Below are 13,982 nucleotides of genomic sequence, written 5' to 3' on the forward strand. Positions count from 1 at the left end.
TAAAGGGTATTAAATTATTAAATGCCCTTTATTTATATTATATGCATCAGTTTAGCCAGTAGCCTTCTAGAGCACTAAATCTGAAACAAACACAGAGTTTGATTTGGAAACTCTTTGTGTTCATATCAGAGAAAGGTCATCTCTTAATATTTTATGATATTGTTTCAAAACTCAATTTTTTTAGGACCACATGACTTTTTTGATTGTAGATGTTTATAACTCAAGTATGTTTTAGGATTGGGCTTGTATGGATACTCTTTTCTTAAAGGAAACACACATTTTTGAGTTGAAGCAATGGTGCAAAAGACAGATCATTGCAATTCTAGCATGCTTCTCAGAAAAGTTGAATTCTCTCCTGTGCCAAGGGATGAAAGCAAGTTTATTTGGGTTTATTCATCAGAAAAATGCATTTGGATAACAGTCTAGGCTCTTAGTAAAGTAATGGGAATAATATTAATAATAATATTTCATTAATATTTGGGCCAGGTGGTCTCTCAGGGTGCCCTCCAACTTGAGCTGTTGCCAGACACATAAATTATGGAGCAAACAAGAATATTTTTAAAGGCAAAATTTTCAAAATAACCTGTTGTATATCCAAAGAGGTACAAGAGCAAGAGGTTTGCATCTTCAACCCTTGATGAGACTGGAAGAAAATGTCAAAGATAGAAAAGATGGAAGGGTTTAAGCTGCAATGAGGAACATGCATCAGGCCCAGACACTCAGCTCTGTGTGGTCCATGAGGTTTAAGAAAACAATTTCTCTTTTAAAAGTGAGCACCTGAATCATTCTTTGAAAGTAAAGAGCTTCTAAGTCTGACAAGATGATTTCCTGAACCTTCATTTTGTGTTAAGTCTGCTTAAATCCATTTTGAGCCATTGGCTTGCTTTTGTTTATTGTTCTGAATGTTATATTTTCTAAACAATACACAGAATAAATGCTACCTCGCAATTTTGCTGTCATGCAAATAAAGCTGTGAAAATGCATGAAAATTTTCATAGAAAGTCAACTCTGTACTTCAGGGCATTGATTAGGAATACTTGGAATAACAACTGGGTAGATCTCTGTCAGTTACAGAAGATTAGTACTGGGCTGGAATGGTTTCAACTTTAAGTTGATACATTAAATCATTAATCTCCTAGATGTAAGTGAGCCTGACATAATTAAGTTATCTTAATCCCTAGAGGTTTTAGCTTTCACTAAATGTCTGAGCACTGAACTAGTTAATATGAAGCTGCTTATAATGTCAACTTTATTCAAAGAGTTTTTGGGGTTTTTTTTTCTTCTCTGACGCCTCTTTTCCATGTGGCACTTGCACTGAGAGCTGCATCTGTTCATATTTAATTTTTATACAGCTGTTAGAGACACATAGGAGAATACTGAAATGTGTGACTGAAATATTTCTGCTTCCCAACAGGAATATGAACAGTGGTTATGCAAGGCTGCTTCAGTCCATTCAGAGGATCATTTCTCAGGAGGGCTTTGATGGCTCTGACCCCCAGGTACTGAACACCCTCACACTCCTCTTTAATCCTGTAGCTATTCTTTTCTTGCTTTTCTTGCACAAATTATTGAGGAACAAATTGTTTGTGAACATTGGTAAAGTAAACAAGTAAAATAAATAGTGTTGTTCATGTTTTAAGGGTTTTTTTTTTTAATTTTTACCTGTTACAGATATGCAGAGAAAGAAATGTAAGGCAGCATTAGTAAAATGCATTTTCTGTGCAATTAGTTAATAAATGGATGGCCAAATATAATGGAAAGAAGCAAAACACATTTTCACCTACAATATTTGTTTTTCAAATTATAGCTTTAGCATAATCTGCTCAAGATTCTTGAAGTTAAACATTTACCCCTAAGCTTTCAGGTTTTTTGTTGTTGTTTTAACTGGTGTGCATTTTTTAATTGATTAAATGGTAGCATCTTTGTGTGGTGAGCATTTAAAGAGAAGTAAAGAAATAAGAATGCTATTTCAATTTACAAATCAGCTTGTCAGCCTTCCAAAAATCTCTGTACTCTTCATAAAGTATTACTAGGCTTGCAAGGGTTCCTCAGGGGTGAAGAGATAGATGAGAATCTTGACTCCATGATCAGAAGGCTGGATTTATTATTTTATGATATAAGTTATATTAAGACTATACTAAAAGGAATAGAGAGAGAAGTTCAGAAGCTAAGAATAGAATAGGAATGAATCAACAAAGGAGCTTTCTCTGATTCTCTGTGGTCTTTTCATTGGCCCTTAATTGTAAACATGGAATATAAGCCAATCACAGATGCACCTGTTGCATTCCACAGCAGCAGATAATAATTGTTTACATTCTCTTTCTGGGGCCTCAGCTTCCCAGAAGGGGGGAAAATCCTAAAGAATTTTCCACAAAAGATGTCTGTGACAATAAAGTATAAAATGTGGGAATCAAAAACTCTTTAAGTGTAACAACATAGGCTGGAAGACCTTTTCTAGTTTGAGCAGTGCCTTGTAAGTTACTCTGTCATGTTCAGTAATGTGGCAGTCCTGTGGAGCTGATGGAAATAATACAATAAATTGTACAGATTGATGCTCAATTGAAAGGTGATTATTGCTGTACAGCAGAAATGCCACTGCAGTAGAAGCCAATTAGCACAGACTCTGGAGAGAGCCTGAAATTATTTCATTCAAATTCAATATCTTAGGAATATTAGTTTGGTTTTTTTTCCCTGTTGCTTAAGTGCACATCAAGAGCTGCCTGAACCTGCTGGAGTAGCCTGGGAGTGGTTTTTGCAGGGAGATGGTGCAGGAGGGGCTGTTCTCCTGTGTGCCAGCGGGCTCTGGGAGCGTTACCTGCGCGCAGCCCTCGTGTGTAAATGTCGGTGCCCGTGCTCAGCCGAGATGTCTGCGAGGGTTTTGCCCTCCCCTCGGTGCCACTGCCAGCCTGGAGAAGGCCATTGGTCCCTGCCAGGCCCCTCTCCCTGCGGTAGCCATGGCAACAGGGATGTGTGTCATCCTTGGGGATGCTCCTCCTGCCTCAGAGCCCTGGGTGACACACACACCCTGCCAGCCTCCTGCCCAGGACAGCAGCCTCTCATTGCTTATCTTTCTTTATACATACCCTTTTATATAAAAGAAAATGAAGGTTTTTCAGAGGTAGCACTTGTGTGCGTTTTTTCACTTGCAAAAATTCAACATCACCGATTATAGTGTTCTCTGTTTTTTGTCGGTTGTTTCAAAATGACTTGCTAGTGTCACTAAACAAAACCTGAACTTTAGCTGAGATGAATCTAACAGTGTATTTTTGCTCAATAATACATATAAATTTCAAAGGTGAAACTTTAAAAGTCAGTTTTCAGGCCAGTTTATTGATCTAGGAAGCCATTAGCACTATGTAGTTCTTTCTGTTTTGAGGGAGGTAAGGCAAGCAGTTTCCTGGAGAGGTTTCTATTATTTTCTTTTAATATTCCACTTTTCCCGTCGCATAATCTTTCTTTGTACAGTCAAATTTTGTACATTTAGAAGCCTTGTATAATACACACATCTTAAAAATGTCTCCAGACTTGAATGTAGCAGTGGCCTGGAACACACCTTGGATCTTTTACTTGCCAAATCTCTGAGCAATTCCTTGCTATTTCATTTCATTTACTGAGCTCTCTAAAGTGCTTTTTAAGCAGGCAGGTGTGAAGATTGTAGAGCAAGGAGCAGCCTGTATCCTTCTGGACCTGTGTATAGTTGCCATGTATAATCATAAAGGCTTCTGAGAAGTTTGTGCATGTACTCCCACCCTCAAATAATCCCCTGCTTGACTGGAAAAACTTTCAGATATTTTTTGGCTGCTTTCACATCAATTTGCCAATGATACTTTGATTTACTCCTTTATTTGAAGAAAACTGAGCGGGATGTGGCTCATCCCAGCTGAGAGATGGTTTGACACAATTATTGAAATTATTGAAAACCACCATTAGAGGCTTGGTAGCCTTTCATAAAATGCTCAGGCATCTCTAGGACTTAATACAGTCAGTTAACATTAGCTAGTAGTTAATAATTAGTTAATATTTGGAAAATCAGAGTTTGAATTATCTGGAAGCTACAAATACAAGCCTTAGGTTTACAGCCTTCCCAAAGCTTCCCGCTTATTGATCCTTAAGTGGGAATCCTTCACAAATGGATCATGGTATTAAGTTATATAGAATAGCACCTCTTTGTTTCAGAGTGTTTTGGAGTTTTCATTTCTGACAACAGAGATTTAATAGGCAACTATTTTCAAACATTAATTTTGTATACTTTGGAGGCTTTCAGGGTAATAGTTAAGGGGGATTTATTTTGTTGTTGTCTTGGAGGTGGGTTTTCTGAATTCTTCATAATTCGAATTTCTGCTGCCAAATTAAACACTGTTACAAGAATTGCATTTTTTTTTAATTGCAAAATAAATCCAAACTTCCAGGCTAATGTGAATATTAAAGATCTAGTGGTGCTTTTTAAAAAATGTTACTCTACTCTTTACAGCAGGCTGGTTGTGGGAGAATATCAGATTTACACTGTTCTTATATTTAAGTTTTGGAATAATAAACTAAAATAGAAATAAATTATATATATAATGTATATTAGTATATATCTTTTTGTATAACAAATTATGCTGATAGAAGTTCTATTACTGGCCAAATAAATACATCTGATATTATCAGGTGTCTGAATAGCTTTATCTTTTACTACGCTTATGATTTATGTTGTGAAATAAGCATCTGTCATCCTCTCTCCATTAAGAGAACAGGTCTTTCCTCTGTATGTTGTTCTTATGGGTGTTCCTCATAACAAAAAATATTTTTCTCATTTAAAAAGTTTCTGCAAGTTTTATCTATGTTTGTGTTGAAATTTTGAAATACTGTAATGCTTTCTCTGCCTGGTTAATGTCCATCATATCTGGCTAAAACTATTTTTTATATGCCTGGTTGTTTTTTTTCCTGTTGCTTAAGTGCGCATCAAGAAGTGCCTGAATCTGCTCTGGTCAGAAGTAATTAAAGAATATTAGACAAAAACTTCTCTTTTTTGCTATTCTTTTTAAAACTGAACACCTGATCTGACAGGACACCATACAGAGAAGTGTTGTCTTACCCTGTACTGACATCCTGATCTTTGTACAGTGGTGTAAAGAGTTCATTTTTTGTGACTAAATCCTAAAAGCTGCAAAGCCTGAGACTACAGAAGCCGAGGTTGAAGCACAGATTGCTTCCTCAGGGACTGGGGGTGAATTGGCAGATCAGCTCCCTGGGTGACACAGATGGATAAAAGCAGAGCCATGTGGGGCTGTGCCTCAGACCCAGGCTCTGCCTACCCAACATGGGTAAGGAAGCTTTTGGAACAGCCCCTTGTCTTGTCCAAACCTTTCCTCTGGATTTCCAGAGCAGCTGGGCCAAGGTTTTTGTGCTTGAGAGTTGCTGTTTATTCCAGCTGTTGGAAATTAATATCTGCTGATGCCTTGAGCAGGCTGCCCTGGAGCAGGGGCTGGACAGAGCTACAGAATCAAGCAGGGATTGATTCAAAGCATCTCCTCCATGGATCCACCTTGGGCAGCACCAGAGCCCAGCCAGGGCTGCACCCAAGAATGACCCAAAATGGCCCCAAAATGCAGGAGCGCTCCCGGGCTCTCTCCCTGGGATCAGTTCTGCTCCATTTGCACCTTGCAGTTCATTGTCCCATTCCAGCTTTAGCCCAGGCAGTCCCACCCTGCTTGTTTTTCTCTCTGCAGCCCACGGGGTTTGTGCTCTGGGGCTGAGATTGGGATCATTTGTCCTTGGTGCCCAGCTGGAGCAGGAATTGTTTTGTCTCCCTGCTCTGTGCACAGAGCTCACCATCCCTGAATGTGAAACCCAGACCCACTCACTAAAGCAGCACAGAATGGGGAAAAATAGAAAAGCTAAACCTGAGGCTTCAGTGCAGTTTTTCAAAACACTTTTCTCTAGTGAGAAGTACTTGCAAGCTTTTACTTATCAAAACTAGCATATTTATATATAAATATATATATGTGTGTGTGTGTGTATAATTAAAGAAAGCTGGTCTCCATGTGTGAACCCTAGAAATGTTTCTTTGATCACCTTGTGCAGGAAGTCTTTCAATGAGCAAGTTCCTTGTCTCTCTCTCAGCCACTGATAGCAAATATCCCTAAAATCCTTTCCAAAGACCACCAGGAAGGGTTGCATCAAACAAGCAGAAATGAGAGTTGTCCTCATGAGAGATAAAATTTTACTTGGCATAAACAAGTTAAAACTTTGACTTCATCATCTGTCCCTTCAGAAAAGGAGCTTTAACTTGGCCACTGCCTCTAAAGCAGAGCAGAAGGGACAATCTGTCCTTTAAGGGCTCCTTAAGGGACAATCTGTCCCCATCACACTCTGTTTCCACAGCTGTGGCTACAGCTTGGTGGGAAGAAGTTGAAAGGGACATAAATGATGCTTGGAGACTTCTCAGGCAGTGCCAGGCCCCTGTGCTGGTGAGCAAAGCACTGGCCTTGCTCTCTCAGAAAAAGTGGAACTGAAGCAGACCATGGAACAGTCAGGTTATGGAAGTGACACAGCAGAAAGGTGAAAATAGAGGGAGAAGTTGTGTTTGGTTGCTCCAGCAAGCTGCCCTAGAACTGGGAGCAAATACTCTTCTACATGATTTTTAATTCAGTGATGGAGGGTAGAAAGGATGTAAAATGCCCTAGTGTTACTAGATTTTATTTCTGAATATACTTATATTTAGCTGGTTAAAAAATACAAATTAGTAGTTCTCAGTATTTCCATGTGTCTATTAGATTATCCATGGTATCTAAGCAGTGAAAAAAAATCCCATTCCATTTGCAGTTTTTATGAGATTGACAGAGATTACTGTGATAACATGAAACACACCATTATTATGGACATGCATTCTAGAAATTGTATTCCTCCTAGCATTTAGAAAATAACTTTTTTATTTATTTTCTTTCCCCCTGAATAGAAAAAACAAAGGAACGTTTTGAGGATAGGAATTCAGAGCCTGGGTTCCGTCTTGTGGGGTGATGATGTTTGTTGCAGCGATGCTCCCGAGGATCCTCAGAGCCTGACCAAATTCCTGTATGTCCTGCGTGCCCTGCTCAGGAAATCCCTGTCTGCCTGCATTGTCACCGTGCCTGCTCACCTCATCCAGGTAGGAATGCTGCTTCTGCTGCCTCCCACAGCACTTAGCTAAACTTTAAAACCTACATTAAACAAATAAACAAAAAAAAAAAAAGCAGTTCTGGACATTTTTTAAAGCCTTTTTGTTCAAAGTGTGAGCTTAAAACATGGCTATATCTTACACTTTACACTTTCGTGGGAGAGTCCTGCTGCAAAATCTACAAAGAACGATGTATAAAATTATTTTAGTTAGTAGTCCACTAAAGCACACAGGTTTTGGGGGTTTTGTTGATGGAACTTCCAGGGTAAACAGTGGATGAAGAAAAAAGAAAGTTCTCTTTTCTCAAGCACAAAAATAGGAGCACATTGTTCTGGAGGAGGGTTTCAAGAAAACGACACAAAAATCTTGCCCAATTATGAGTTTTAGGAACAGTTATGCCAAATGTTGGTCTTATTCCTTTTTTAAAAAATTGTCAAAATTTCAGAAACTGTAAAAAAGTAAATATCTATAATAATCTCTTTTTTGATCATTTTTACAACATGTTTATGTGCTTTCAAAAATGCTTTCAAAATGCTTTTTGGAGTATCAATACGAGGCTTTTCAGTTCTCTGTCTTTATCTAAAGTGCTCATTATAGTGATATCTGATCTTGTTTTTAAGGGTGTAGATTTGCTCTATAATTCTAATATCCTCTTATGCTGGGACTAGGAGCAAGCCAGTTATGGGATGAGTTATTTTCCCAACTGCAAAATCAGAAGCAATTAACAGCATTGTTCCTGATAGTATACAGAGACTTCAATATATCTTCCAAAAGCAAACTTTTTTAGCAAAAGGAAAAATGTAGATAGTCTTTTGTTCTGTGAGTGTAACTTACAAAAGCAAAAATGTTATTATTCACAATGAACAGAGAGCCTATAATTTTGTGTATTTGATTTGATTCTAGTAAAAAAGTACTGGATAAAACCTCATATTATGCAAAATATTTTCATGCTAGGTGAGTTTATCAATAGATGAAATCCTGGCTTAGGGTAGGTACATGACTCACACGTACTGCATTTGTTAAAGGTCTTTGAATACCTGCAAATGTTATTTATTTAAATGCAATTAATGATAAATGCAATGCAATTAATCCTTCAAAAATAAAGAAGGTTGATTTTCTAGTTTTACCGTTGTAGTCAATAGTGTGTGAATATTTCTCTTGCAGTACATACCTCTACCTCCTTAATTATTATTTTTAAATATTAGCTGGCAGTCTGCCTTCAGAAAGAGAGGCAGTTAAATTTAATGCAAGAAATAGAATTTGTAGAATGTAAAAACTATGATCCTGCTTCTTACACACTGGAATTGCCTGTCCATAATTGGGATATATTTCCATCGTGGTCTTCTTTATGTACCATGCCAATAAAAAGAATGTTTGTGTTTTAGAGAAGTACAGAAGTGTCTCTAAGATAGAAACTAAAGGTTGCGTCAAACTTACTTGAGAAGTTGATTATATTGATGAAACTTCTAGGGCGAACAGTGCATGAAGAAAAAAGAAAATATATAAATTCCAGGGAGTTAGAATTAAAATTATACCTCATTTTTTAAATAACTGAGTTTTAAATTTTAGCAGTAAGTGCTGGAAAATCCTGAATTTAAAAAAAAATGAATATGCAGAATCTTTGCCTAGATGTTTTAAACGAACAAGGGCATTTGTTGCAGAATGAGCTGTTTGTCGGGTGCAGGGAAAACTCAGGGCTCAATCTGAGTCATCAGCAAGTTCCATTTATTGAAGAGAGCATCAGACACTTATACAGCAAGCAATAAGCTCATGAATATTCTGTAATTTACACTGTCCATTGGCCACACCACAACATCAGCTCTTCCCCATTCCTTAAAAGTTACATCTCTCTTTTCTCGTGTCTCCTCCACTATTTATTATCACACTACAGCTAAGTCCAAAGTCACGCTATCTTGCAAGTGCAAAACTCAAAATTAGCCACAACCTTGTACTTTTCCAATCTCTAGTCAGCTAAAATCCCAACAAGCATTAAAATTTTTTTTTTTTTTTTTTTTTGAAACCGTGGAAGTTGGTGCCCTGAGGAGTGAGTTCCCAGAGCCCTGCAGTGAGCACAGTGCTGGCCTCTCCCAGCAGCCTGCCAGCAGCCCCTGGGAGCATGTGCAGCCTCGCTGGCACCGATAATTGGGGATGCTGCCCAACATGTGCGCGGCTGCCTGGTGCTCCCAGCAGCTGCTCCCCTTCCCTCTGCGCGGCTCCTCTCCTCTCTGCTGCATTCACACACGCAGGAAAACGTCTCCTCTCCCAGCACAGGGAGCTTTTTCCTTTATTTCCAAGTGTATCTATGTTTAATTCCATCAGCCAGCTCTAGCATGTGCTTTATCTGTCGAATCGTCGAGTCAGTGCACTGAACACGCAGAGAATTCACTCTGCTTTCCTGAAGATGTAGTAAATTCCCTGATTTTTTTTCCCTGAACCACTCTAGTACTACTCTAATAACTAACTCACTCTAGTTCCTCTGCTTCCCAGGTTGTAGTTAAGCCCCTAACTAAATTAATTGGTTGTCCTCCATGTAAATTCTTTGCACGCGTAATTCTCGTGAAGGACGTGTAAGTTCAAAATCACATTTAAGTGATTTTGTTCAAAATCACATTCAGAGTTTTGTCTGGATGGCAGATGCAAAAACATAGCTTTGCCTTTACCTGCTTTGTCATGAAGAAGTACATTTTTGGTAGTTACATAATTTACCTTGTCTCTGTCAATCTCCAGTACTAGTTACTCCAGTGAAGAACAAATAAAGCAATTGGTGGAACTGATTTTTTGAAAGGGGCAAATTCCTTTCAGCAGAGAATTCACACTGCTTTCCTGAAGATGTAGTAAATTCCCTGATTTTTTTTTCCCTGAACCACTCTAGTACTACTCTAATAGTTTCTTTTCTTCCCAGGTTGTAGTTAAGCCCCTAACTAAATTAATTGGGTGGCCTCCCTGTAAATTCTTTGCACGCATAATTCTCATGAAGGATGTGTAAGTTCAAAACCACATTTAATCAAAGTTTTGTCTGGATACAAAAAAATAGCTTTGTCTTTACCTGCTTTGCAAAGAACAAGTATATTTTTGGTAGTGACATAATTTACCTTGTCTCTGTCAATCTCCAGTACTAGTTACTCCAATGAAGAAGAAATAAAACAATTGGTGGTACTGATTTTTGACAGGGGCAAATTCTTTTCAGCAGAGAATTCACACTGCTTTCCTGAATATGTAGTAAATTCCCTGATTTTTTTTTTTTTTCCCTGAGCCACTCTAGTACTACTCTACTAGTTCCTCTGCTTCCCAGGTTGTAGTTAAGCCCCTAACTAAATTAATTGGGTGTCCTCCATGTAAATTCTTCGCACGCGTAATTCTCGTGAAGGACGTGTAAGTTCAAAATCACTTTTAAGTGATTTTGTTCAAAATCACATTCAAAGTTTTGTCTGGATGTCAGATACAAAAAAAATAGCTTTGTCTTTACCTGCTTTATCATGAAGAAGTACATTTTTGGTAGTTACATAATTTACCTTGTCTCTGTCAATCTCCAGTACTAGTTACTCCAGTGAAGAACAAATAAATCAATTGGTGGAACTGATTTTTTGACAGGGGCAAATTCTTTTCAGCCCAGACTAATTCTGGTTTTTATATGAAGTATATGAATAATGCATATATATATATATTTTTTTTAATTGTTTTGTTTCCTGTATTTTGCCAAATACTTTGCATGTTGTACTGTGACAGGGAATTCACAAATTGACTCTATTTGGTTTCTTTGTTTTTCAGAAAGTTTAATTTTGCCTTTACCTTTCATATATTTTCCTTTTTTTCTGGCTGGTGAAACATTAAGATGATCCTCCCTATTTATTATTTTCTGTATTCTGGTTTGCAGTTTCTCTCATGCTGCCTTCTTAATCTGTTTCTAAATAGTCACTTACCTTTTTAGATAAACAGTAATGCTGTTATTGTTGGTTCACTTTCCCTAAATTCTCATTTCTGGTTTGACTCTTCAGTGATTGCAGAGCATTAAATAGTGATTTTGTTCTTGATGTTTTTTCCCTCTGTGGTAGAAATGCACCAATGTGGCTCTTGCATTATTCCAGCAATCCATTGTCTTAGATTTCATAACTTGGAATTGCATTTATCCAAAGATAATGCTCATTAATCCAGCCTGATGGGACAGTTCATAATGTCCTGTAAGGCTGTATTTTGGTAAAAGACACAAGTTTGCAAAAAAAGTCTGTTGGTGTGGAGTTTTTCCAGAGTAACTGGAAAAAAATTGTAGTCCACTAAAGCACACAGATTTTGGGGGTTTTATTGATGGAGCTTCTAGGGCAAACAGTGCATGAAGAAAAAAGAAAATTCTCTTTTCTCAAGAACAAAAATAGGAATACACTATTCTGGAAGAGGGTTTCAAGAAAATGACATAAAAACCTTATCCAAATATGAATTTTATTCAGGTGATATGTGACAAGTTTTTACTTGATTGATATTTTCTACCGATTGAACATCCTCTTATCTTACACTGTCTGTCAGGTAATAAATATTGAGCTACTTACAAGTGTGATTAAAATAGTTGATGGAAGGTTATTTTTCAAGTCTTCCTACTGCTTCTTGAAAATGCATTGTGCCTGAGAAATCATATGGTACATTTGAAAAGGGAAAATTAATTCCATTTTTAAAATCTAGCATTGATCAAGGAGGGCAGATTGAAGAGGCATTTCATTTGTTGTTACAATTTCCAAGTTTAAGGAATATTATAAAAGCAAGTAAGAATTCTTTTTCTGTGTTTTGATAATCAGTGCATTTAAATACCTAAATTTAGAAAAAGAATTATTGTGCAGTTGTGTGAATGAAAGGACTTGAATGTCACTGGTCTGTAATGGAAAAGTCCTAAATTAGAATTTAAAGTATTTTCCCATTGTATTTTTTTTTCTTTAATTGCTAGAAATCTTTGATAAATCCAAGTAGATCTTTCCCTCAAAATACTAAAGAATGTTTTTTAATTCTATTCCTGTCCTTCCCAATTTTGTATCTCTTAAGTAGTAGTAGATTTTTTTGAGTGGATTATTATATTCAATGGGGAAAGCAGAGCACTTGTTAAAGCCATCCTTTATTTTGAACTCAAAGCTGGTATTACTGCTAAGGACTAAAAACCATATTAGTCAGCATGTACCAAGGGAAATTAATTAACTAATGAAAAGTCAGTATGAATAACTCTTCTTACAGAGCCTGTCCTCAGAGTCTGCTGTTCTGTTTAGCAAGGTATTTTCATTATTTCATCCAGTCTCTTAAAAAATTAATTTCCTACAATATTAATGTTTTGAATTCACCCAAGTGCAGGAGTTACTGATGGTTTCAGTGTAGAAAAATTCAGAAACAAACCTTTTCCCATCCCAAGCCTTTTGTGTTCACACTGAGTGATTTAGCAGCTAAACTCCAAGTCAAGAACTAATATAGGATTATAAGATGTGAGCTCCTATAGCTGGTGAATTTCTCACAGTTTGAAATCTTTATTCCTATGACAAGAACTAAGAGTGATTTCCTACCTTAGAGCTCTCACTCCTGAGAGTTCTCTGGTGCAAAGTGCTGAATAACCTCCAAATGCATTTGATGAGGTAGCTGCACAAAGATTTGTATTCAGATCCAACATCATGTGGTTTTATATCATAACTAAGGAAGCTTTCAAATTTCTCTGAAAAATAGAAACCATGAAGATGAAATGGTATTAATATTTTTCTGGGGTTTTTTTTACTTATTTTTTTAATGTTGTATGTTGCTTTTTGTTGTATGTGAGACTTTGTTGTATGTGAGATTTTAACAGCAGTAGAAATATTGTAAGTTTATGACAGGTATTTTGGGTTATCCACATAGTTTTAGGGATGAGTATTTTGGTTTTAAACATTCATAAAACCATCTTTAAAATTCTGACTGACTAGGAAGCTCAAGTAAGTATCCTATTCAAAATTTAATTTGGGAAACAGTATTTTTTTTTTTCATTTCTCTTATTGCTGATGGTATTTGCTAACCATGCTGTAGAAGAAATAAATAAAGTATTATGTGGTTTCATAGAATCAGATTTTGCCTGCCAACAAGCTGTGTTCTATCACTACCACTTCTGATTTGGTAACAACTACCCATTTCAAAAACAAATACAATATACAACTGAAGCATGTTTTTGTCCCCACATATTAGCTGTCTGTTAACCAAATTAACTATATTAGAGTGAATAGTCATGCTCTCTGTTGAAGTGACATGCCTCAAACAGCCTTGTCATTTTAATAAATTTTACTTTTCAGAAGGACACTATATACACATCCTCCCCATCTCTCTTTAATTAAAAAAACCTCTTTCCCAAACTGCACACATTAAACTGGAGCAGCGCAGGAGCACATGCAAGGTGGCAATTTAATTTCACATTTTAGGTGCATAAAGTGAAAATCCGCCTTTGGAAATCAGGTGAGATTTAGAAGCAAGTCTTTGAACAACAGCAGCAGAGCTAAACAGTTAAATATCCCATCACAGTATGGAGATAGTCATCTGTTCAAGCATATGGAATCTTTTGGCTACTGGACTAAGCAGTTAATATAATGCCCAGTGTCCAGACATGGACACAACTGTTATGGAAGCAGAAGGGAGGAGGCTCCTCTATTGAGCTCATTTTGACACTGATAAGTAAAGATTAAAAGAGTGACTTCAAATAATACAGGGCAAAGGAGTTATTGCTTTAAGCAAGTCATTCTTTTAGAAAATGCAATGTAGTAATTTTTTTTCCCAAAGCTTTTTTTTGGGGGTTTGTTTTTTTTTTTTCTTCTTAAGTTCAGGTTCTAGGAAAAAAAATAAATAAATAAAAGAAAAAGCC

The 13,982-nt window shown here is 36.9% G+C and overlaps 1 protein-coding gene across 2 annotated transcripts in view; it reads left to right on the top strand.

The window, feature by feature from the left end:
• ELP4 (elongator acetyltransferase complex subunit 4) overlaps positions 1-13,982 on the top strand; it is a 149,748-nt gene that overhangs the window by 46,155 nt on the left and 89,611 nt on the right. For both annotated transcript variants that reach the window (XM_074543778.1, XM_074543779.1), the window contains exons 6-7: positions 1,415-1,499; positions 6,941-7,129. In XM_074543778.1, the coding sequence (XP_074399879.1) occupies positions 1,415-1,499; positions 6,941-7,129 (274 nt within the window). The remainder of the gene's footprint in view (positions 1-1,414; positions 1,500-6,940; positions 7,130-13,982) is intronic.

This window comes from Zonotrichia albicollis, chromosome 6 (assembly GCF_047830755.1).
Source record: "Zonotrichia albicollis isolate bZonAlb1 chromosome 6, bZonAlb1.hap1, whole genome shotgun sequence".
Lineage (NCBI taxonomy): Eukaryota > Metazoa > Chordata > Aves > Passeriformes > Passerellidae > Zonotrichia > Zonotrichia albicollis.